General features: G+C 43.5%; 1 protein-coding gene across 2 annotated transcripts in view; it reads right to left on the bottom strand.

Moving 5' to 3' along the window:
* The window catches only part of LOC115166893 (proprotein convertase subtilisin/kexin type 6), a gene marked incomplete in the record, with an annotated part of 86,931 nt that overhangs the window by 61,678 nt on the left and 490 nt on the right, over positions 1 to 24,763 (bottom strand). For both annotated transcript variants that reach the window (XM_029720798.1, XM_029720799.1), the window contains 6 exon segments: positions 229 to 401; positions 9,555 to 9,643; positions 15,994 to 16,070; positions 16,866 to 17,009; positions 18,525 to 18,650; positions 22,492 to 22,596. In XM_029720798.1, coding sequence (XP_029576658.1) covers positions 229 to 401; positions 9,555 to 9,643; positions 15,994 to 16,070; positions 16,866 to 17,009; positions 18,525 to 18,650; positions 22,492 to 22,596 — 714 coding nt within the window.

The following is a 24,763-nucleotide window of genomic DNA, read 5'->3' on the forward strand; positions in this document are numbered from 1 at the left end:
GTTATTATATCAATATTTGCGCATAAAGGCGTTTCCGCCAGCATATCTCACAAAATGAATTTTACCTGCACAAAAAGACTCCACCATGTCAAACGAACAGATGATCTGACGGCATTCATAAAATTGTACCGAAACTTCCTGTTTCCAGCACAGCAGTCTTTTTTAATACTATATGACTTTACTCACATAAAACTGGGGATGGAAACGTGGTTATAGACCATAATTCACCTTTTTGATGCCCATCTCCAAGGCCTGTTTGGCCAGAGGCCCTGGTCCGTCCACAGTCTTTCCATCGTCGTCAGGTCCCCAGCTGGCGCTGTAGATGTCTATGTAGTCAGGTCTGATACCAAGGGACTTAGCCTCTACTACATCTGTCACATCACCATCCAGCATACGAATACCTGCTCACAGGTACACAACCAATATCAATCAATCAACCAATCAATCAATCAATCATAAAACAATGAATCAATCAACCAATCAAATGCATTTATAAGTCACTTTTTTATCTTTGTCATAAAGTGTTTTACAATAACAAATAGATGGTCATTTAGCAGATATTTGTGTCCAAAGGTAACTTGCTGTTTAAAAGAATGAGTCAGCGTATTTGTTTTGTTTGTATGTTCAGCTTTAGTAACAGCTAGTTTACCTTGGGTCCCCTCAAAATCCACATGTTGGATAGTTGAGAGCCAGGATATTTTCACACAGCTTTGATAACGATTAGTCAGGTCAGTGATTACACCAAGGAAGTAAGGAAGGAAGGAAGGAAGTAAGGAAGGAAAGAAAGAAAGAACCAGCCAACTAACCAAAAAAACAACAAATTAACGAACTAACAAACTAACGAACCAACAAACGATGCCGCTTTCTAGAATAGAAACAAGGCCAAAGGGTTTGAGGGGCAGAATTAAGATCACACTCTGCTAAACGTGGCCTGATTATAATCAGAAGCCTTTGCTGCCAGCTAGGCGACCGCTGAGTACTCAGAGAAAAGTGTGACCAATGTGAAACTATGCCGACACATTTATTCCCTTTACTGAAGCACAAAGACACAGTTTCACTCTTTTGTTTGGTTCAGCCCTCCTCTTCTGCTTTATCTTCCACTCTAAACACATATTTATTGTCAAACAACACAGCCAGCGAGAGGGTGTGTGAAAAAGACTCTCTCTGTGTGTGTGTGTGTGTGTGTGTGTGTGTGTGTGTGTGTGTGTGTGTGTGTGTGTGTGTAAGTGTGTAAGTGTGTGTTTGTGTGTGTGCCTCTCTCTCCCCCTTTCCCCTCCGTCCATCCCTCCATCTCTACTCCAACCCTCCATTGAGTTCACTCCTCCATCCACCCCTCTCCTCATTTCAAAATGAACAGTATGTTCCCAAAGGGGGGGAGAGAGCAAGAGAGAAAGAGAGAGAGTGAAAGGTTCTGGAGGAAGTTCTGAGAGTAAAACGAATTATAAAGCAGGGGCTCATTCATAAAGGCTGTTTGTTGGCATTAGCAAAACAATTTCCCTCAATTACAAACTGGCAAATCTGTTCCAATACATTTTATTATAGTTATTTAGAGGCGTACAGGTGCCCAAGACATTCTCTTCTATTCCTGGCGACAGCTGTTAAGAACACCAACATGCTAACAAGCAATTAAACTGGAATACAAAGTGACAGAAATATATCTAATATAAAGTACATGCGGCAACACCCCTATGGAAAAACCACATGAATTTCTCATGTAACCGGATGTGAAGTGTTCCAAAAACACGTTTTCATGTGATCGCGTGATCTTATGTGAAGTTGATGTGATAACATGTGACAACATGTAAAGCAACATGTGACAACATGTAAAGCAACATGTGATAACATGAAACTGCACATGTGAAGTGTTCCAAAAACACACAAGATTTCCTATGTGAAATTTCACGTGAAATGTATAGTTTTTCTCTGTAAGGGCAACTCTGTCCAAAAAAGACATACGGCAATATTGAACCAACAGTTCTTTGTGATATTTTGTGTGTGTGTGTGTGTGTCTGTGCGTGCGTGCGTGCGTGTGTGTGTTTTTTGTTTGTGTGTGTGTGTGTGTGTGTGTGTGTGTGTGTGTGTGTGTGTGTGTGTTGGTGGGTTGGTTCTTACAGTGCCTTGCAAAAGTATTCATCCCCCTCTATGTTTTTCCTATTTTGTTGCATTACAACCTGTAATTTAAATGTATTTTTATTTGGATTTCATGTAGTCCAAATTGGTGAAATACTTGTTTCAAAAAATTCTACAAAATTAAAAACGGAAAAGTGGTGCATGCATATATATTCACGCCCTTTGCTATGAAGCCCCTAAATAAGATCTGGTGCAACCAATTACCTTCAGAAGTCACATAATTAGTTAAATAAAGTCCACCTGTGCGCAATCTAAGTGTCACATGATCTCAGTATATATACACCTGTTCTGAAAGGCCCCAGAGTCTGCAACACCACTAAGCAAGGGGCACCACCAAGCAAGCAGAACCATGAAGACCAAGGAGCTCTCCAAACAGGTCAGGGACAAAGTTGTGGAGAAGTACTGATCAGGGTTGGGTTATAAAAAAATATCTGAAACTTCTCACGGAGCACCATTAAATCCATTATTAAAAAATTGAAAGAATATGGCACCACAACAAACCTGCCAAGAGGGGGCCGCCCACCAAAACTCACGAACCAGGCAAGAAGGGCATTAATCAGAAAGGCAACAAAGATAACCCTGAAGGAGCTGCCAAGTTCCACAGCTGAGACTGGAGTATCTGTCCATAGGACCACTTTAAGCCGTACAATCCCCAGAGCTGGGCTTTATGGAAGAGTGGCCAGAAAAAAGCCATTGCTTAAAGGTGTTTGCCAAAAGGCATGTGGGAGACTCCCCAAACATATGGAAGAAGGTACTCTGGTCAGATGAGACTAAAATGTAGCTTTTTGGCCATCAAGGAAAATGCTATGTCTGGCGCAAACCCAACACCTCTCATCACCCCGAGAACACTAATCCCCACAGTGAAGCATGTTGGTGGCAGCATCATGCTGTGGGGATGTTTTTCATCAACAGGGACTGGGAAACTGGTCAGAATTAAAGGAATGATGGATGGCGCTAAATACAGAGAAATTCTTGAGGGAAACCTGTTTCAGTCTTCCAGAGATTGAGACTGGAACGGAGGTTCAACTTCCAGCAGGACAATGACCTTAAGTATACTGCTAAAGCAACACTCGAGTGGTTTAAGGGGAAACATTTAAATGTCGTGGCCTAGTCAAAGCACAGACCTCAATCCAATTGAGAATATGTGGTATGACTTAAAGATAGTGGAACCCATCCAACTTGAAGGAGCTGGAGCAGTTTTGCCTTGAAAAATGGGCAGAAATCCCAGTGGCTAGATGTGCCAAACTTATAGAGAAATACCCCAAGAGACTTGCAGCTGTAATTGCTGCAAAAGGTGGCTCTACAAAGTCTTGACTTTGGGGAGGGGGGAATAGTTATGCACACTCAAGTTTTTTTGTCTTATTTCTTGTTTGTTTCACAATAAAAATATTTTGCATCTTCAAAGTGGTAGGCATGTTGTGTAAATCAAATGATACCCCCCAAAAATCTATTTTAATTCCAGGTTGTAAGGCAACAAAATAGGAAAAATGCCTAGGGTGGTGAATACTTTCGCAAGCTACTATATATCCTTGCGGGGACCAAAAATCCACACAAGTCCCCACAGGGACAGTAAAACAAGGAAAATTCTCCCCGTGGGGACATTTCCCAAGTCCCCATGAGAACAAAGACTATTTTAAGCTTAGGTTTTAGGTTTAGGGTTAGGTTTACAATTAGGGTTAGGGTCAGAATTAGGTTAAAGGTAATGGGTTAGAGTTAGGGTTAAGGGTTAGGGAAAAAAGGATTTTGAATGGAAATACATTTTAGGTCCCCACGAAGATAGAAGAACATAACGTGTGTGTGCGTGTGTGTGCGCATGTTCGTGTGTGTGTGTGGTAAACTCAAACAGAGACCCTGTTCAGACAGCTAGGTTAAAAAGCAATAGCAATTTGCTATGAAGTCAACGGGTGGAATCCGCTTTGACAACAAGTTCCAACAGTGTGTGTGAGTGAGTGAGTGAGTGAGTGAGTGAGTGAGTGAGTGAGAGAGTGAGTGAGTGAGTGAGTGTGTGTGTGAGTGAGTGAGTGAGCGAGCGAGCGAGCGAGTGTGTGAGTGAGTGTGTGAGTGTGTGAGTGAGTGAGTGAGTGAGTGAGTGTGTGAGTGAGTGTGTGAGTGAGTGAGTGAGTGTGTGAGTGAGTGTGTGAGTGAGCGAGTGAGTGAGTGTGTGAGGGAGCGAGCGAGTGAGCGAGCGTGCGAGCGAGCGAGTGAGTGAGTGTGTGTGTGAGTGAGTGAGCGAGCGAGCGAGCGAGCGTGCGAGTGAGTGAGTGTGTGTGAGTGAGTGAGTGAGTGAGCGAGCGAGCGAGTGTGTGAGTGAGTGTGTGAGTGTGTGAGTGAGTGAGTGAGTGAGTGAGTGAGTGAGTGAGTGAGTGAGCGTCACGGTTCGGTTTCTATGGTGCATGAAGAAAGAAAGCTAAGAGGCTCCTGATGTGTCTCACAAGGACACAACCAGGAACTCCAGAAGTGTTTTAATGCGAGGGGTACACATGCATTCCTCTGACCATGGTTGCCATGCCAGAGTTCTACTTCTGTATTTGGCAGGAGAGGAAGATAAAGGAAATGTGTGCTGGATCTAGAAATGACTATTTGACAAGAGCATCTTTCTTTACGGTTGCGGAGGATTATTATTTTCTTGAATAGGCTCTCGTCGCCCATATCTCACAATCCATCAGATACACACACACCTGTGTGTCAAGTGTCTTTCCCATTATCGAAATGGACATTTCTGTGTTAGCGGGGGAACAATAGGAGAGGGCGTAACAAACCAATACAAACACCATAACAAACCCACGGCCCTCTTCACCCACCCCAAACCCCCCACAGACACACAAACAACCAACACACCTGATTCTACTAAATCAAAACAGCAAAAACTGTTCCAGCGATAGCTCTCACAGCCACGGTAGGTCATCTATTATGGTATCTTGTATAAGTCACTTTTTATTTTGGAGCGACAGAGAGAAATATCATTGAAGTTGTGCCTTGGGGAGGGTTGGTGGTGAAAGGGGAACAAGGGGGGGGAGGGGGGGGGTGTTATGGTGTTTGTATTGGTTTGTTATGCCCTCTCCTGTTGTTCCCTTGGGGGGTGGGGGGATACAGACCTGATGAGAGCTGCGTTCACAAGAGAAGCCTCACCGTGAAGAAGAAAGGAGAGAGAGGATAGAGAGAGAGAGAGAGAGAGAGACCGAGCGAGCGAGGGAGAGGGAGAGAGAGAGGATAGAGAGAGAGAGAGAGAGACCGAGCGAGCGAGCGAGACCGAGCGAGCGAGGGAGAGGGAGAGAGAGAGGATAGAGAGAGAGAGAGAGAGAGACAGATAGCGAGAGAGAGGAAAAAAGAGAGGGCAAACAAGAGAGAAGAGAGAGAGAAAGAAAAGAGAGGGAGAGAGAGAGAAGGAGAGAGAAGATAGAGAAAGCGAGAGAGAAAGAAAAGAGAGGGAGAGAGAGAGAGAGAAGGAGAGAGAAGATAGAGAGAGCGAGAGAGAAAGAGAGCAAGAGAGAAGATAGAAGAGAGAGCGAGAGAGAGAGAGAGAGTATAAATACACTGACTTGAAGCAGATGAGGAAAGTCAGAGAGGAGGGATTAATGAAAAGGGTGAGGGTCCACAGAGGGAAAACCAACAGTTCTACTGAGTAAGATGGATGAGTGTTGGAGAAATAAAATGTAGTTTAGCCTAACTGTAAAAGCTAAAAGGGTTTTAGCCATCACGATATTGCATGGCAGGCTAGCCCATGCATCAATAACTGATTTGTGTAAATGATCTAATCTAGAGCCCATCTAGAACCTAGAACCCTACAAGCTAGAACCCAGTAACGTCTACTCATTCTTCCCATTATCCAAGCATACCATTCACTACACTACAGTACTGTAAAGGCTACTGGTACCATTCACTACACTACAGAACTGTAAAGGCTACTGGTACCATTCACTACACTACAGAACTGTAAAGGCTACTGGTACCATTCACTACACTATAGTACTGTAAAGGCTACTGGTACCATTCACTACAGTACTGTAAAGGCTACTGGTACCATTCACTACAGTACTGTAAAGGCTACTGGTACCATTCACTACACTACAGTACTGTAAAGGCTACTGGTACCATTCACTACACTACAGCACTGTAAAGGCTACTGGTACCATTCACTACACTACAGAACTGTAAAGGTTACTGGTACCATTCACTACACTACAGAACTGTAAAGGCTACTGGTACCATTCACTACACTATAGTACTGTAAAGGCTACTGGTACCATTCACTACAGTACTGTAAAGGCTACTGGTACCATTCACTACACTACAGTACTGTAAAGGCTACTGGTACCATTCACTACACTACAGTACTGTAAAGGCTACTGGTACCATTCACTACACTACAGTACTGTAAAGGCTACTGGTACCATTCGCTACACTATAGAACTGTAAAGGCTACTGGTACCATTCACTACACCTCAGTACTGTAAAGGCTACTGGTACCATTCACTACACCTCAGTACTGTAAAGGCTACTGGTACCATTCACTACACTATGGTACTGTAAAGGCTACTGGTACCATTCACTACACTATAGTACTGTAAAGGCTACTGGTACCATTCACTACACTATAGTACTGTAAAGGCTACTGGTACCATTCACTACACTATAGCACTGTAAAGGCTACTGGTACCATTCACTACAGTACTGTAAAGGCTACTGGTACCATTCACTACAGTACTGTAAAGGCTACTGGTACCATTCACTACACTATAGAACTGTAAAGGCTACTGGTACCATTCACTACACTACAGAACTGTAAAGGCTACTGGTACCATTCACTACACTACAGAACTGTAAAGGCTACTGGTACCATTCACTACACTATAGAACTGTAAAGGCTACTGGTACCATTCACGACACTACAGTACTGTAAAGGCTACTGGTACCATTCACTACACTACAGTACTGTAAAGGCTACTGGTGCCATTCACTACACTATGGTACTGTAAAAGCTACTGGTACCATTCACTACACTATGGTACTGTAAAGGCTACTGGTACCATTCACTACACTATAGCACTGTAAAGGCTACTGGTACCATTCACTACAGTACTGTAAAGACTACTGGTACCATTCACTACACTATAGAACTGTAAAGGCTACTGGTACCATTCACTACACTACAGAACTGTAAAGGCTACTGGTACCATTCACTACACTATAGAACTGTAAAGGCTACTGGTAACATTCACTACACTACAGTACTGTAAAGGCTACTGGTACCATTCACTACACTACAGTACTGTAAAGGCTACTGGTACCATTCACTACACTATGGTACTGTAAAGGCTACTGGTACCATTCACTACACTATAGCACTGTAAAGGCTACTGGTACCATTCACTACAGCACTGTAAAGACTACTGGTACCATTCACTACACTATAGAACTGTAAAGGCTACTGGTACCATTCACTACACTACAGTACTGTAAAGGCTACTGGTGCCATTCACTACACTACAGAACTGTAAAGGCTACTGGTACCATTCACTACACTATAGAACTGTAAAGCCTACTGGTACCATTCACTACACTACAGTACTGTAAAGGCTACTGGTACCATTCACTACACTACAGTACTGTAAAGGCTACTGGTACCATTCACTACACTATAGCACTGTAAAGGCTACTGGTACCATTCACTACAGTACTGTAAAGGCTACTGGTACCATTCACTACAGTACTGTAAAGGCTACTGGTACCATTCACTACACTATAGAACTGTAAAGGCTACTGGTACCATTCACTACACTACAGAACTGTAAAGGCTACTGGTACCATTCACTACACTATAGAACTGTAAAGGCTACTGGTACCATTCACGACACTACAGTACTGTAAAGGCTACTGGTACCATTCACTACACTATAGCACTGTAAAGGCTACTGGTACCATTCACTACAGTACTGTAAAGGCTACTGGTACCATTCACTACAGTACTGTAAAGGCTACTGGTACCATTCACTACACTACAGTACTGTAAAGGCTACTGGTACCATTCACTACAGTACTGTAAAGGCTACTGGTACCATTCACTACACTATAGCACTGTAAAGGCTACTGGTACCATTCACTACACTATGTTACTGTAAATGCTACTGGTACCATTCACCACACTATAGCACTATAAAGGCTACTGGTACCATTCACTACAGTACTGTAAAGGCTACTGGTACCATTCACTACACTATGGTACTGTATCTGCTACTGGTACCATTCACTACACTATAGTACTGTAAAGGCTACTGGTACCATTCACTACACTATAGCACTGTAAAGGCTACTGGTACCATTCACTACACTATGGTACTGTAAAGGCTACTGGTACCATTCACTACACTATAGTACTGTAAAGGCTACTGGTACCATTTACTACAGTACTGTAAAGGCTACTGGTACCATTCACTACACTATAGTACTGTAAAGGCTACTGGTACCATTCACTACACTATAGTACTGTAAAGGCTACTGGTACCATTCACTACAGTACTGTAAAGGCTACTGGTACCATTCACTACACTATAGTACTGTAAAGGCTACTGGTACCATTCACTACACTATAGTACTGTAAAGGCTACTGGTACCATTCACTACACTATAGTACTGTAAAGGCTACTGGTACCATTCACTACAGTACTGTAAAGGCTACTGGTACCATTCACTACACTATAGAACTGTAAAGGCTACTGGTACCATTCACTACACTATAGTTCTGTAAAGGCTACTGGTACCATTCCAGACATCTGCAGACGAGAGAGAGGGGGAAAGGGTTATAAAGAGAAGAAATAGAGAAAGAGAGAGAAATATGTTTAAAAAGAGAGAGGGATCAATGGGGTGAGAGAAGAAAGAGAGAGGGAGATAGAGAGATGGATGCATGGAAAAAGAGAGAGGGAGAAAGACAAAGAGTGAGCAAGAAAGACAGAAATGCCTGCGCTTTCAGCACAGTTGCAGAGAAGACAAAAAAGTGGGAGGGGATGTGAGATTCTGTCGTTTGATTAAAAATCCTCGACATTTGACATCACAGAAACCGCGGCGGGATTAATGCCTTGTGAACGCATGAATGTCCACAGCTTAGCGCTGCAAGCTAGAGAAACACTCTTATTACACCTCTCACACACACACACTTTTTACACAGAGCAGGACAAGTCAAGGTTAATCTGGTGCACACATGCAGAATAATTCTGTCTGAGAGGAGAGGAGAGGAGGGTAGAGGGTAGAGGAGAGGAGAGGAGGGTAGAGGAGAGGAGAGGAGGGTAGAGGAGAGGAGAGGAGAGGAGAGGAGAGGAAGGTAGAGGAGTGGAGAGGAGAGGGTAGAGGAGAGGAGAGGGTAGAGGAGAGGAGAGGAGGGTAGAGGGTAGGGTAGAGGAGAGGATAGGAGAGGAGAGAGGATACTCTACCTCCAATGCGTGCGTTGTATGCAATTCCCACAATGCAGTGGGAGTTATTGGCCACAGCTGCAACCTCACCGGCACACCGCGTCCCATGTCTGGAGAGAAAAAGAGGAGAGGAAGAGCGAGAGGAGAGAAGGAGAGGAGAGAGGGAGTGTCACAACTGATTTGTACTGGTGTAGAGGCGGAATCAGATGCAGGAGACAGAGGTGCTGGAGGTGAGTGTCTTTTAATGAACTGACACACAAAGGCTGAAAAGCACAGGGCGCTACACAAAGTTTGCCTGGGAGAAACACTCTCCCATAAAACACAAAAAATATACACTGCTCAAAAAAATGAAGGGAACACTTAAACAACACATCCTAGATCTGAATGAAAGAAATAATCCTATTAACTACTTTTTTCTTTACATAGTTGAATGTGCTGACAACAAAATCACACAAAAATAATCAATGGAAATCCAATTTATCAACCCATGGATGTCTGGATTTGGAGTCACACTCAAAATTAAAGTGGAAAACCACACTACAACTTTGATGTAATGTCCTTAAAACAAGTGAAAATGAGGCTCAGTAGTGTGTGTGGCCTCCACGTGCCTGTATGACCTCCCTACAACGCCTGGGCATGCTCCTGATGAGGTGGCGGATGGTCTCCTGAGGGGTCTCTTCCCAGACCTGGACTAAAGCATCCGCCAACTCCTGGACAGTCTGTGGTGCAACGTGGCGTTGGTGGATGGAGTGAGACATGATGTCCCAGATGTGCTGAATTGGATTCAGGTCTGGGGAACGGGCGGGCCAGTCCATAGCATCAATGCCTTCCTCTTGCAGGAACTGCTGACACACTCCAGCCACATGAGGTCTAGCATTGTCTTGCATTAGGAGGAACCCAAGGCCAACCGCACAAGCATATGGTCTCACAAGGGGTCTGAGGATCTCATCTCGGTACCTAATGGCAGTCAGGCTACCTCTGGCGAGCACATGGAGGGCTGTGCGGCCCCCCAAAGAAATGCCACCCCACACCATGACTGACCCACCGCCAAACCGGTCATGCTGGAGGATGTTGCAGGCAGCAGAACGTTCTCCACGGCGTCTCCAGACTCTGTCACATCTGTCACATGCTCAGTGTGAACCTGCTTTCATCTGTGAAGAGCACAGGGCGCCAGTGGCGAATTTGCCAATCTTGGTGTTCTCTGGCAAATGCCAAACGGCCTGCACGGTGTTGGGCTGTAAGCACAACCCCCTCCTGTGGACGTCAGGCCCTCATACCACCCTCATGGAGTCTGTTTCTGACCGTTTGAGCAGACACATGCACATTTGTGGCCTGCTGGAGGTCATTTTGCAGGGCTCTGGCAGTGCTCCTCCTGCTCCTCCTTGCACAAAGGAGGAGGTAGCGGTCCTGCTGCTGGGTTGTTGCCCTCCTACGGCCTCCTCCACATCTCCTGATGTACTGGCCTGTCTCCTGGTAGCGCCTCCATGCTCTGGACACTACGCTGACAGACACAGCAAACCTTCTTGCCACAGCTCGCATTGATGTGCCATCCTGGATGAGCTGCACTACCTGAGCCACTTGTGTGGGTTGTAGACTCTGTCTCATGCTACCACTAGAGTGAAAGCACCGCCAGCATTCAAAAGTGACCAAAACATCAGCCAGGAAGCATAGTAACTGAGAAGTGGTCTGTGGTCACCACCTGCTGAACCACTCCTTTATTGGGGGTGTCTTGCTTATTGCCTATAATTTACACCTGTTGTCTATTCCATTTGCACAACCGCATGTGAAATTTATTGTCAATCAGTGTTGCTTCCTTAAGTGGACAGTTTGATTTCACAGAAGTGTGATTGACTTGGAGTTACATTGTGTTGTTTAAGTGTTCCCTTTATTTTTTTGAGCAGTGTATATTCCACGGCACAAAAGGCAAGGAGCGCAGCCCGGTAAATCCTTTGACAAAAAACTGTCGGAAAACACAACGTACCCAAAATACCTCCCACCGTCCTGAGTGGACAATAAACAATCCCGCACAAAATCCCAACTGAAAACACACATTAAATAAGCCCCCACTAATGACAGACACAAAACAGGTGCGGAACAGACAGACAAAACTAAACGACACAGAAACAACGATCGGTGGCAGCTAATAGGCCGGTGACGACGACCGCCGAGCGCCGCCCGACCGAGGAGGGGCGCCACTTTCGTTGGATCCTGTGACAGGGAGAGGAGAGATGGAGCAAGAAAAGGAACGTTTTTCATCAGTATGGCTAGTATTAGCCCAGGAGAACTACATGATGGAATGCTGTCGTGCAGAAACTCATACCAATGTAAATTAATGTTATCTTATGGTAGTGCTGGCACATGTACCTTATCTAAAATGGCTACAATCAAATAAATCATATTTATAAAGCAGTTGTCACAAAGTGCTTTTACAGTAACCGTGCCTAGACCCCAAATAAAAATCAAAAGCAGAAGCACAGGGAAAAATTCCCTAGAAGGAAGAAACTTTACTACATTCTTAGAAAAAAAGGTGCTTTCTAAAACCTAAAAGGGTTCTTTGGCTGTCCCCATAGGAGAACCCTTTGAAGAACCCATTATGGTTCCAGGTAGAGCCCTTTTGGATTTAATGTAAAACCCTTTCCACAGAGGGTTCTACATGGAAGCCAAAAGGGTTCTCCAATGGGAACATCCAAAGAACCCTTTTGGAACTGTTTTTTCTAATAGTGTACCAGGAACCAGGCTCAGAAAGTTCCGTCCTCTTCTAGGCTGTCCAGGGTAATACCGTCACTAAACATAAGGACTAGTAAAGGACAGAAAAGAGTTGAAGGTCTATACTAAGCATTTCATCTCCCACTCTTCATTTACATATCACACAAATAGAAGGGATCAGTCCACCTCTGGAATGAAGTAAAGGTTATCCTCTGTTCACAGGCTCAGCAGGTGGTGGAGGAGTCAATATTCAACACCTGACACTCTTCCTCATTCCCTTCTTCTCTCTCTCTCTCTCTCTCTCTCTCTCTCTCTCTCTCCTTCCCTACGCTCTTTATCACAGCATGTTAACACACCTGATAGGAGCCTACAGCCCCAAGGGACCGACGGCTACTGGATAATGACTGTTTCACCAGCAAGAGACATGAAAAACATTACAAAAAGAACCTCTTAATTCACCTCTTCACAAAAACAAACCAGACTCACCAAATAAATGTTTTAAATAGAAATTAGATGAGAAAATATTGAGATGAAAAAAAGATTGAGAAGAGAAAAGATGAGATGAGAAAATGTTGTGAAGTTTTAAGTAAGGAAGTGACAAAGACGTTATCGTACTGAATACAGAGATCTATTGAAACTGTAAAGGGTGAATTTCAGCCTTCAACTGAGATGTGGAATTAGTGAGAGCGTGATGGAGAGAAACAGATAAAGAGAAAAGAACTATAAGGAGTGTTGTTCCAGTCCTTTCTCCCGAGAAAGCGAGAACTGAGGTGAGTACCTGGACCAGTACGCTGTTCACTCCCCTGCCGTGCAGCTGGTCGCCTTGTTTGAAAATTAATGTGTGGCCAAACATGGTGGAATATAAAACATGGTGGAATATAAAACATGGTGGAATATAAAACATGGTGGTATATAAAACATGGTGGAATATAAAACATGGTGGAATATAAAACATGGTGTCACATCGCCTCCTGTTAGGCCACGCAGTAATGAGTTTAAGAGGAGAGAGCGCCTGTATACCAATGCGCACACACACACACACACACACACACACACACACACACACACACACACACACACACACACACAAACACACACACACGCACGCACACACTAATCTCACCCCAGTCCAGGTGCATCCAGTGAACACATCTCACCAAGGCTGGGTGCATCCAGTGAACTCATCTCACCAAGGCTGGGTGCATCCAGTGAACACATCTCACCAAGGCTGGGTGCATCCAGTGAACACATCTCACCAAGGCTGGGTGCATCCAGTGAACACATCTCACCAAGGCTGGGTGCATCCAGTTAACTAATCTCACCAAGGCTGGGTGCATCCAGTGAACACATCTCACCAAGGCTGGGTGCATCCAGTGAACTCATCTCACCAAGGCTGGGTGCATCCAGTGAACTCATCTCACCAAGGCTGGGTGCATCCAGTGAACTCATCTCACCAAGGCTGGGTGCATCCAGTGAACTAATCTCACCAAGGCTGGGTGCATCCAGTGAACACATCTCACCAAGGCTGGGTGCATCCAGTGAACTCATCTCACCAAGGCTGGGTGCATCCAGTGAACTTATCTCACCAAGGCTGGGTGCATCCAGTGAACTCATCTCACCAAGGCTGGGTGACAGAGAAACAACCTGAATGGCTTTCTCTTTAATAGTTGTTTCCCCTCTCCCCCTGATCCCAATTACGTGTCCCTCTACAGCCAGGGGTGAATTACACCACCCAGAGAGAGAGAGATTAAGGAGGAGAAAATGAATAAAGACCTTTTGGGTTTGTTTGCTGGTCAACAAGACTCCAGATTAATTTGATTGCTTGGTGAAGTTTGTGTTGTGACAGAAATGCCTTCAGTGCAGCAATAAGAAACACGATGATAGCAACTGAATACACAACAGAATATGATGAGTGACTAGTCTGTATGGTCTGGAGACAGTTTCTAACCAGAGATGAGACGTTTGTCTAACTGAATACACAACAGGATATGATGAGGGGCTAGTCTGTCTGGTCTGGAGTCAGTTTCTAACCAGAGATGAGACGTTTGTCTAACTGAATACACAACAGGATATGATGAGTGACTAGTCTGTCTGGTCTGGAGTCAGTTTCTAACCAGAGATGAGACGTTTGTCTAACTGAATACACAACAGGATATGATGAGTGACTAGTCTGTCTGGTCTGGAGTCAGTTTCTAACCAGAGATGAGACATTTGTCTAACTGAATACACAACAGGATATGATGAGGGACTAGTCTGTTTGGTCTGGAGTCAGTTTCTAACCAGAGATGAGACGTTTGTCTAACTGAATACACAACAGGATATGATGAGGGACTAGTCTGTCTGGTCTGGAGTCAGTTTCTAACCAGAGATGAGACGTTTGTCTAACTGAATACACAACAGGATATGATGAGTGACTAGTCTGTCTGGTCTGGAGTCAGTTTCTAACCAGAGATGAGACATTTGTCTAACTGAATACACAACAGGATATGATGAGGGACTAGTCTGTTTGGTCTGGAGTCAGTTTCTAACCAGAGATGAGACGTTTGTCTAACTGAATACACAACAAGATATGATGAGGGACTAGTCTGTCTGGTCTGGAGTCAGTTTCTATCCAGAGATGAGACGTTTGTCTAACTGAATACACAACAGGATATGATGAGGGACTAGTCTGTCTGGTCTGGAGTCAGTTTCTATCCAGAGATGAGACGTTTGTCTAACTGAATACACAACAGGATATGATGAGTGACTAGTCTGTCTGGTCTGGAGTCAGTTTCTAACCAGAAATGAGACGTTTGTCTAACTGAATACACAACAAGATATGATGAGTGACTAGTCTGTCTGGTCTGGAGTCAGTTTCTATCCAGAGATGAGACGTTTGTCTAACTGAATAAGTATAACTCTCAAACTGAATATGTATAATAGAAAAAAGTATGTCAAACTATTCCATAGCAAGTTGCTCAAATCGTCACCAATGGAATGTTGGACGTTCCAGTGGGACAAGTATGATAAAAACAACACGAGGTTCAATGACAAATAAAAGAGTGGTGCACTGCGGCTGGGGGACATTTCAAAGCCGTCACATTTTCCTGTCACATTTCAAAGTAGTCTTTGTGTCCTCTTTATATTCATTAGCCAGCCTGTAGACCTCAGACAGAGAGAGAGAGAGAGAGAGAGAGAGAGAGAGAGAGAGAGAGAGAGAGAGAGAGAGATAGGCAGCATATGAACGCCCAGCCACATCCACCAGAGATGAAAGTCAAAGTGTTTCATTAAAGTACCATATTAATAATGATGTACATTAAAACAGTGCATGAGTCATTTAGGTTACATCAGAAGTGTGGTGTGGGGAAGTGGACCCTCCTGTCAATAGCCCAAGGGATGGGTTGATGGAGAGATGGAGGGATGGAGGAAAAGAGCAATAAAGGTACATAGTAAAGGTACATTGGGATGGATGGAAGGAAATATGGAGGAATGGAAGCATGGAGGAATGGAGGTATGTGGTGATGGGGAACGGGGAATAGAAAGGGGTGCAAGTAATGGAGGGGTGAGCAGAAAGAGCGAATGGAAGGATGGATAAGGAGAGGGGAAGAGGGAATAGAGGGATGATGGATAGAGGGACAGGGGAATAAATACACGAGGAAAGAAGGATGGATAGATAGGTGAAGGGATACAGTGATGACGTAGAAGGATGGAGAGATGGAGGGAATAAATGAAGGATAGAGGGATAGGATGGGGACTGAGGGATGTTTGCTCTCACTTGTTCTCGTTGCTAGAGTCATAACGAGGAGTTGGATCATGGTCGTTCCCATTGACATCATAACTCGCCAGCTGGTCCTGGAGAGAGAGAGAGAGACAGAGGGACAGAGAGACAGAGAAAGAGAGAAAGAAGAGAGAGAAAATGAAGAGAGCAACAGAGAGAGACAGATAGAAGGAGAAAACAAAGCAGGTCTTGCTCACTAAAGGACATAAAACTAAAAAGGAAATTTATTGCCATGGTTTTTCCACATTTCAGTCATATCTCATCTCGTGCACTATTAGAGAACCAGTGACAGATTGGAACCAACACCGGCCATAACTTAGAGACGTAATCCAATGTGTCAGGCACAGAAATGACATTTCTCTGACAAAGGTGGTGTGTTGTTAAGGCCTCAACAAATACTAGCAGTGTGGGTGTGTTGTTTTTGTGGACGTACCCTTTTCACACAATCGTGCCAAACCAAACTGTTCTGGCCCGGGTATTTTCTTTTCACATTGTCCTTTCCAGCAACTAAGGTGGTGGTGGTGGACGTTATGTTATTATCTGTGTTATATTCTGTTCAATTCTTTATTCATATCCATTAGGGATGGGCACTGATATCAGTTGCAATTTTTCATCTGACAGCGATATCATTTATAAACACTTTACTTTACTGTAGCCCTTTCAAAACATGAACATCAATCGCCATTCAGTTCCCACTGGGCAAAACACAACCCAAAACACAACCCAAAACACAACCCAAAACACAACCCAAACAAAATGCAAATGCATCCAATGAGTTTTCAGAGTCACAAGCTTGATGTAGTCATTGTGTGCTAGGAATATGGGAACAAACGTTTGACTATGTGAAGAGACCCCAATAGTATACTTACATAGTTCTGTGCCAGGTCAGGGTGGTTCCTCTCGATGCCATCATCCAGGATGGTGACCACCACGTTCTTGCCCGTGTAGCCTCTCTGCCACGCTGCCAGAATGTTCATCTCTGACCGACAGCGATTGTTCTTGTCCGTACAGTGCTGAGGAAGAGGACCACAGAGGACACATACAATGTTAATAGGAAACAGAGGAGTGGTCAGACTGGGGTCCTATGTTAATCAGTACGTATATCTGTCATGTCAACCGATGTGTCACTGACAACCTTAAATATGGAAAATCTTTATTCAACAGCAACGGCTTGGTTGTCCTTGAGTTTGTCATTTTTTCATCTTTGCATCCCACCTCCTAATTTGAATGTGAGGACATTGAAGAGCAATTCTTGTTCCCTCAGATAAGTGAAACTGTCTGGCAGGATACTAGGGTCGTGTTAAATAGGTACAAAAGGTTTTAAAACAGAATTAATCTGGGAGGTACTACCAGATATTGTCCAGTAGGAACACTGATTTTCATTTTCTGTTGCAAAACGTTTTGATAAGGTGTGCCCTACTGAACTCACCCAGCATTAGGGTGATGTGAGACAAACATGACCCTGAGCAAATTCTCCATCCATTATCGTCTCTCTATATGTTATATCACCCAATCCCCTCCAACAGATCTGGGTTCACATAATGTGTTTTCTTTCAAATACTTTAGCAGCGCTTGATTTAGCTTGTCTGGCACAATGGAACAGAATAGTCCTAAAAGTGTAAACCCTGCCCATCTGGCATTCCAGGCAGGCTTAATCTATCAAATGCTCAAAGTATTTGAGAGAACCAGGTCTGGATCCAAACTCAGTATCACAACCCAGCACTTCCCCTACATTTACCCAGCCCACCTTTCTTAAAGAGCATTAGGATTCTGCCCCTTGACTCCTATTTTTAGTATGCATGTTAAACACTCGCACCAACAGACTCTGGCATGAGATATAGGATAAAGAGATATACAACGTAAGCTCTGTGGGAGAGAAACCATTATAGGCCATCTGTCTGTTTAAAAATGTCTTCTCCCACAGAATGCCAAAGCGGAGGCCCATCCCCAGCATAGACAACAGTTACATTCCTGCCATGTAGTGCATTCAGGTAGTGAATCATTTTACCCACATCCATCGCCTCTATAGCATCTAATCCATCCTAACCCCAGATTTACCCTGAGCCCTTAGAAGTTTGGACACTTCTCCCGAGTAGACAACAGAACTGCAGGCTCTGGACAATTTCACACTTGAGTTCCTACCCAAAGCTCTTATCGTCAACCTGGTTTAATTACTAAAAGACGACCGGACCATAGCCGCAGAGATGCATTAGCTTAAGGCAGTTTGTATTAGACTCGTGTGGTGACAAAAACATGTTCAGGGAATAGTGGTGCACCTTAAACAGAGGGATCGATGGTGTCAAGGGGAAGTGAGGGCACTTGTTTGGGCCTGTCCAAAATGGCACTCTATTCCCTAGATAATGCACTACTTTTGACCAGGGCCGATTAAAGGTTTCCATTGCGTGTCCTAATGAATATGACCCTGATTTTCATTTCAGCTAATTATTTATTCCTTGGTTCAATTATTTCAAGTACTACTACATATATGACTCCAGTGAGGATAGATGGTAGATATGTAGTGTACTTACAATATACCACATGTTGGACCATTTGGGGTCGTTGAAGTGGACGAAGTTGGGGTCAGGGCTTCGGGTGTCGCTTTTGATGAATCTCTTTACTCTCTGCTTCACTAGCTGCTGTTGAACCCAGTCAACCTAGAAAGACATCACACACACACGCGTGCACACACACACACACACACAGTAGAGAGACCACAGAGACATTGTGGCTTGCTTAAGCGACTCCCAATGATGGATCTGGGAATGGAAATCACTGGTGAAGTTTTACACACATTAACAAACAAACACATGTTTGTCGATTTGCAAATTGGAAATGAATGACTATGTATCTGTCCCAAATGGCACCCTGTTCGCAATGTAGTGCACTACTTTTAATCAAGGCACATAGGGCTCTGGTCAAAAGTATTGCACTACATAGGGAACAGGGGGCATTTGGGAGCCATCCTATGTATTCTTAATCCATGTGATAAACACATTCAAATGCAAATTCACAAAGCACCTTGCGTACGTACACAGTTTTAATTGCATGTGGTGTCTGCATGCTCCGATTCAGTGCATGCCTTCATAGCAGTCTCACACCATTGCATATTAGGAGTTAATTGTACACAATGGGCCCGTTTCCCAGACACAGATTAAGCCTGGCCATAGACTTAAAAGCATGCTCAATGGAGAATATCAATTGAAATAGCTTTAAAGTCCAGGACTAGGTTAAATCTGTATCCGGGAAACCTGTCCTATCTTATTAACTACTGTATATAGCCTACTGTAGTAGGTCTGACCAGTGGTTGTGGTGAGAGGCCCAGAAACCATATAGAGGCCGTGTTTAGAGTTCTCTTCTTGATAAGTTATGTTGTGACAGTGGTTGGTGGTTGGTGGTGAAATCACACAAGCTGGGGGGGCAGCAAATCAGAGGCCTGACAGAGGTAAAATTGGTTTCAGGGCATCAGCCCCAACCTTTCATTTATACACACAGGGCTTAGAGCGTGATATGATCAGGATGAGCTCTGTCGAGGAGCTCCAGACTTTGGGCTTTGGCTTTTATTACTCTTGAGATCCTGCCTGTCTGAGTGAGATAATCTCAGGGAGAAGGCCAGAGGAGAGGCTCCCCAAACAGCTGCCTGTAGGCTAGAAGTGGAGGGTGGAAGGAGGCCTCCAGTAATGCCTGATGGGCCTGATGTGATACGGATGATGGGTACATGTATCTATGTATCTATCCAAGTGTATCTGTCTTGAGGTTCTGATAGGATTTTGATTGGATTGCCTTCTCTTGGTCCCTGATAGTGTGTGTGTGTGTGTGTGTGTGTGTGTGTGTGTGTGTGTGTGTGTGTGTGTGTGTGTGTGTGTGTGTGTGTGTGTGTGTGTGTGTGTGTGTGTGTGTGTGTGTCAGTCTCTCTGCTTATGTTTCATCCAGACAGAGTAAATGAAGAGATCTGGGCATGCAGAGAGAGAGACACTTGAGTGGATAAATGGTCTGTCAACTATCACTATGTTAGGTATGTTAAAGACCCAACTCTGTGTGCGGGCTGCGTCTGTAAAACAGCTGGGCTGAAGTGGTCCGAAGAACAGAGGTACAACACTTTCTGGCGACAAATGGGATTTTAACCCCTAAGCATTACAGTATCCGTAACACTAGTTCAACCCTTGATCCTAATCTTAGAAGATGGAATCTGCATTAGGGGAAACAGCGCCTCTGAGCACTTTGTTATTAGTTCTGTTTTGTGGACTAAACAGAGGTGAGGTGTGTTGATCAGAGTGGTCAACACTAAAAACACCAATACATATTGTGCTGTTCTACTGCCCCTGAATGATGGTACTTCTTTGTTGTTGTAACACGCGAAACCAATGTGGCACTTTCACCATTAAGGATTCCAACTTTAAAGGGAAATTCCACTTCAAATATGAAGTTTTGCTCTTTACCGTTAAATATTTCATCTGTCTGCCACATTTCTAACCCAGAGACATAAGTCAAAATCTGTGTCAGAGCACAAGAGCTGATGATGTCACAGGCTTGCATTCCCCAGTAGGCTCCTGCTACAGAAGCAAATATCAACAGCTGTGTCAGTGAATCAACTAAAGCTAAGTGGAAAATCATGTACACCTAAGCTCATGTACTTGCTCATCTTTTGTGACTAACGTTATACTGTTGTGACTATGTATTTGCCAGTGGAGGCTGGTGGAAGTAGCTATAGGAGGACGACCTCATTGTAATGGCAGGAACGGAATAATTGGAAGGGAGTCAAACATGTGGTTTCCATATGCTTGATGTGTGTGATACCGTTGCATTGATTCCTCTTATAGCTCCTCCCACTAGCCTCCTCTGGTACTTGATCATCTGTTGCTGATAACAGACCCTGGCCGTGACCCCGCTCTCCGAAGGTGTCTCAGGGGGAGTTAGGATATGCAAAAAGCACATTTCCAATTCACACATGCATATTACTAGACCAGTACATGTGTGAAATAGGAGAAATATAAGAAACCACCAAAGTATTATTCCTACCATTCATCCTTTCTAGCATTCACCTTAGAAGTGAATCATAACTGTTCACTTAGTAATGTATTGATGTCAAAGGGAGACTATGGGCTCTATTTTAACAAACCTAACACAATGGTAAATCTAAGAGCAAGTGGTAGCGTTATAGGTTCAGACGTGTGTCCGAAATATTTTGGCAATTGTCACTATTACAATTATCCGGGGACTTGCTGGCTTTGGCGGGAAAGGGCTGGGTTTTGATGAATAAACAAGTTGTGGGTGTGTCAAGGCTTGGCCCCTCACTGGCCAATCAGAATGTGCTACATGGCTAAATGTGTGGTTGCTTCAAGTTGTGTATTTAAGGTATTTTATGTATTGCCTTGGAATCAACTCCAATGCCAATGTTAGTCCGATAGAGTTTATTAAATGGCTTACAGATACAAAATAACAACATGTACACCTATCTATTCCATCTTTGCTAAATAGGTTAACTTGAACCCATTTGCAGTCCACATTGTTCTCAGTAATTGCATGGCTTCAATAGAATTCACACTGATATAGGGAATAGGTCTACAGTAAATTGCATTATGGCTGAGCATGGACATGCAAAACATTGTCAATAAGCAAGATTCAATTCATTATTGATAAGGCCTAAAAAGAGAATGAAACAACAAAACAACTTGTTTTAAATAAGGCTATGTCACACTTACAGGCACCATCATTTCTTCCCTTGGACATATAATATTAAAACAACACAGACTATGGAGGGTTTTATGCACATCCAAAACGTGACCTGCAGGCTAAAATAATGTGGGCCTGCCTACAATGCACAGATAAAAAGGGAATGTCAGCTCACTGTTTAACTCCTCTCAAACTTTATATTTTAATAAAGCTTTGGTGATTAAGATTTATTTCCAAGTGGTCTCGGGAGCTAAACCCTTTATCGACAGTCTTGACTACTTTGTGATTGATTTGGGCAGGAAAAAAAGGCTTCATTGAGAGGAGGCTAATCTTGGTTTTTAAGCAAATGAAACAAAACGGGGAAAAAACACGTGTTTTTTATGTTTCTAAATAGGAAGTATTCAGACTCCAAAAGCACATCAGGCTACTCTTGTTCCATGTTCATATGGTCAGTGTGCGTCACGGCTGGATAGGCTGTGTTTCTGCTGTCAATATTCATGTCATAACCAAACCAGCTTTTGGTTGGTCTTAAATATCCCTACCAGTACTGCCTGAAATTAGCACTTTGGATCATGTTTTTAAGGACACGCCTCAAATATTTCCACCCCCTCCCATCTGAGCGCAAGTGTGCTGATGTTTGACAGGTAAATTGCCGAACCTGGTGTTAAGGCTGGAAAATGCAAATGCACCAGTTTTCACATGACGAAATTGCAAACTAAAATGCGTTTGACACTAGCGCCGCCTTAATGCCAGCCGAAAATAGACCACTATGTGAAAATTCTAGGTTAGGATTCACTCCGAGTAACTGCCAAGCAGACATCTCACCTTCGGGTCCATCTGGATGAAGGAGTGAGCTCCCCTAGTGGAGAAAGCTGCTCTGCGCACCACTCTGCTGTGGTGGAAATGGTAATGGTCCTCCAGACTCCCGATCTGGACAGCAACAACATGAAAACAAACAGTAGGGTCATGGCGAGAAGAAGAAGAAGAAGAAAATACACTGCAATCTTTACAGTATACATAAAAATGATGGTTGTGGACAGCAGAAAGGGTAATGCCAGGTTAAATCTGCATTCTACAGTAAAGTGAGATATAGAGCATGCAGTGACGTGATCAAGAACACATATAATTGTATTGTATGTTACTGTCTGTACATCAATGCAAATCGATATACAGTACATGATATTGGTTAACTTGGAATATGGTGCCTAAAACCAAACAACCTACATTGTTTTGAAAAAGAACATTTTTGCACCGGTATCCAACAATGTGAAGTTTGTGAACACATACAGATGTTGGGTCTTAATGTGAGCCAGTTTGCTACAGCAGGAAAATAATCCTGCAGCAACAGGACATGTTAATTATTATGTGGATTATAATTCATGGACATTTTTGTAGGGGGTTGATAAATTTTTTGGAAATTGCAAACTTCAGAAGCCTTTTTCAACCTCAAATAAACAACACGTTTTTTTTCTCCTGCAACGTGGTGATCAAATTAAGATCCTGCATTTGTACAGAAGGACTTTTTCTGCAAATGTTGCTTACTCAGAGGAAAATAACAATTTCAAATCCAAAGCACGTGAAGAAATGAATAGGATATTTTTTTTCTCTCGTGACTTTGCACCAAAAATGCGGGCAGGAAACCCAGAGCACATGTGCACTTCTAGCACTGAGCCGCGTTATTATCTGAACCAGGACTTCTTCAACACTCTCTCTCTCGCTCTCTCTCAACCTTTCGCTACCTCCCTTCACCTCTTTCCCTTGTTCTCACTCATTTGTCCTTTCACCCTCTTTCTCTCTCTGTCTCTTGCTCTATATGTCTCCCCCACTCATTTCAACTCTCTCTTTCCCTCTTTCACTCACTCTGTCGTTCTCACTCCATTTCTCCCCTCTTTCTCACCCTCTGTCTTTCCCTCTCCATCTCCATCCAAGTCTGTCAGTTGTTAGGAATTTGAAATGATTGCTTAGATATCAAGCTGAGTGTACACAGACGCTGCAGATATAAAATGTCACATCATAAAAGGTCAAAGGTCCATTGAATAAAGTTCAATTTCAGATATCACACTTCTCTGAATCATGCAAACACTGTGTCCATCCTTATACCCTGAATAAATGTATCATACTGTTAGGCTACAGTAGTTATGTGGGCTACGTCCTTACTCCTAAATGACTTGTTATCCTCAGATTCATGTCAATAATCTATAGAATATCTACTGCTTTCTTTTTATTGTAAGAAACCCAGCTTCCCGATTCACAAGCGTGTCATCTTCACAGTCTGCATGAATTCTCCAAGAGTATCTATCACCTGTCAATACATTGAAATGAAGATCTGTTAGGAAGTTCCATAGGGGTTGAATCCCAATGGGAGACAGACTAAAATGTCAACACCACATGATCATTTATTGCAGTTTATAGCATGTGGTCAACTTCAACAAAAAGGCTGCAACAGAAGCCATGCTGTGGTGCCCTCCTCTTCCAAATCATCTGGATAATCAATGCATTACCCCCTGGGGAGGATTGTAAAGGCTATTATGGCTAGAACAAGAGCAGAACAAATCCACTATTAGAATTAAGTAAACCCATTCCAGTCATATATAACATCCTTAAAGTGAAAACATCAATGGTGTACCAAGTTGGAATGGAGTCCTTTTCGAATTTCGGGAAATGAAAATGAACCAACATTATGGAATTTGGGTATTTTATTTTTTGGCACAGTGCCATTTCCAGTGTTGATCATCGTCCACAAGCCTACTGTAGTCTACACCACATTGTATAATTACAGCGTCTTGTTAAATCTCGTTGTATGTGGACAGTGCAACGTGACCATTGCCCATAAGTCAACGGCCTGAACAGAATGTACTTCAGTGGCGCTGGTGCGTTTGTGTTGAAAACTGAAAATCGCTCTGGAACTCGGAAAGCTGTACATTTGGCGCAGGGGTTCAGGTGCTTGCCAGACACGGATAATAATCGCAATCGCACAAATAGCCAGCCTACTGTATCGAAGTTCAGCAGCTGAACTCGACAAAACATTAGACTATTGATCCGCAAAGCAGAAAGAGTGAAACATAACAGGTCAGGCTGCACAAAATAAAAACACGGT

The sequence above is a fragment of the Salmo trutta genome, chromosome 29, assembly GCF_901001165.1.
Source record: "Salmo trutta chromosome 29, fSalTru1.1, whole genome shotgun sequence".
Classification (NCBI taxonomy): domain Eukaryota; kingdom Metazoa; phylum Chordata; class Actinopteri; order Salmoniformes; family Salmonidae; genus Salmo; species Salmo trutta.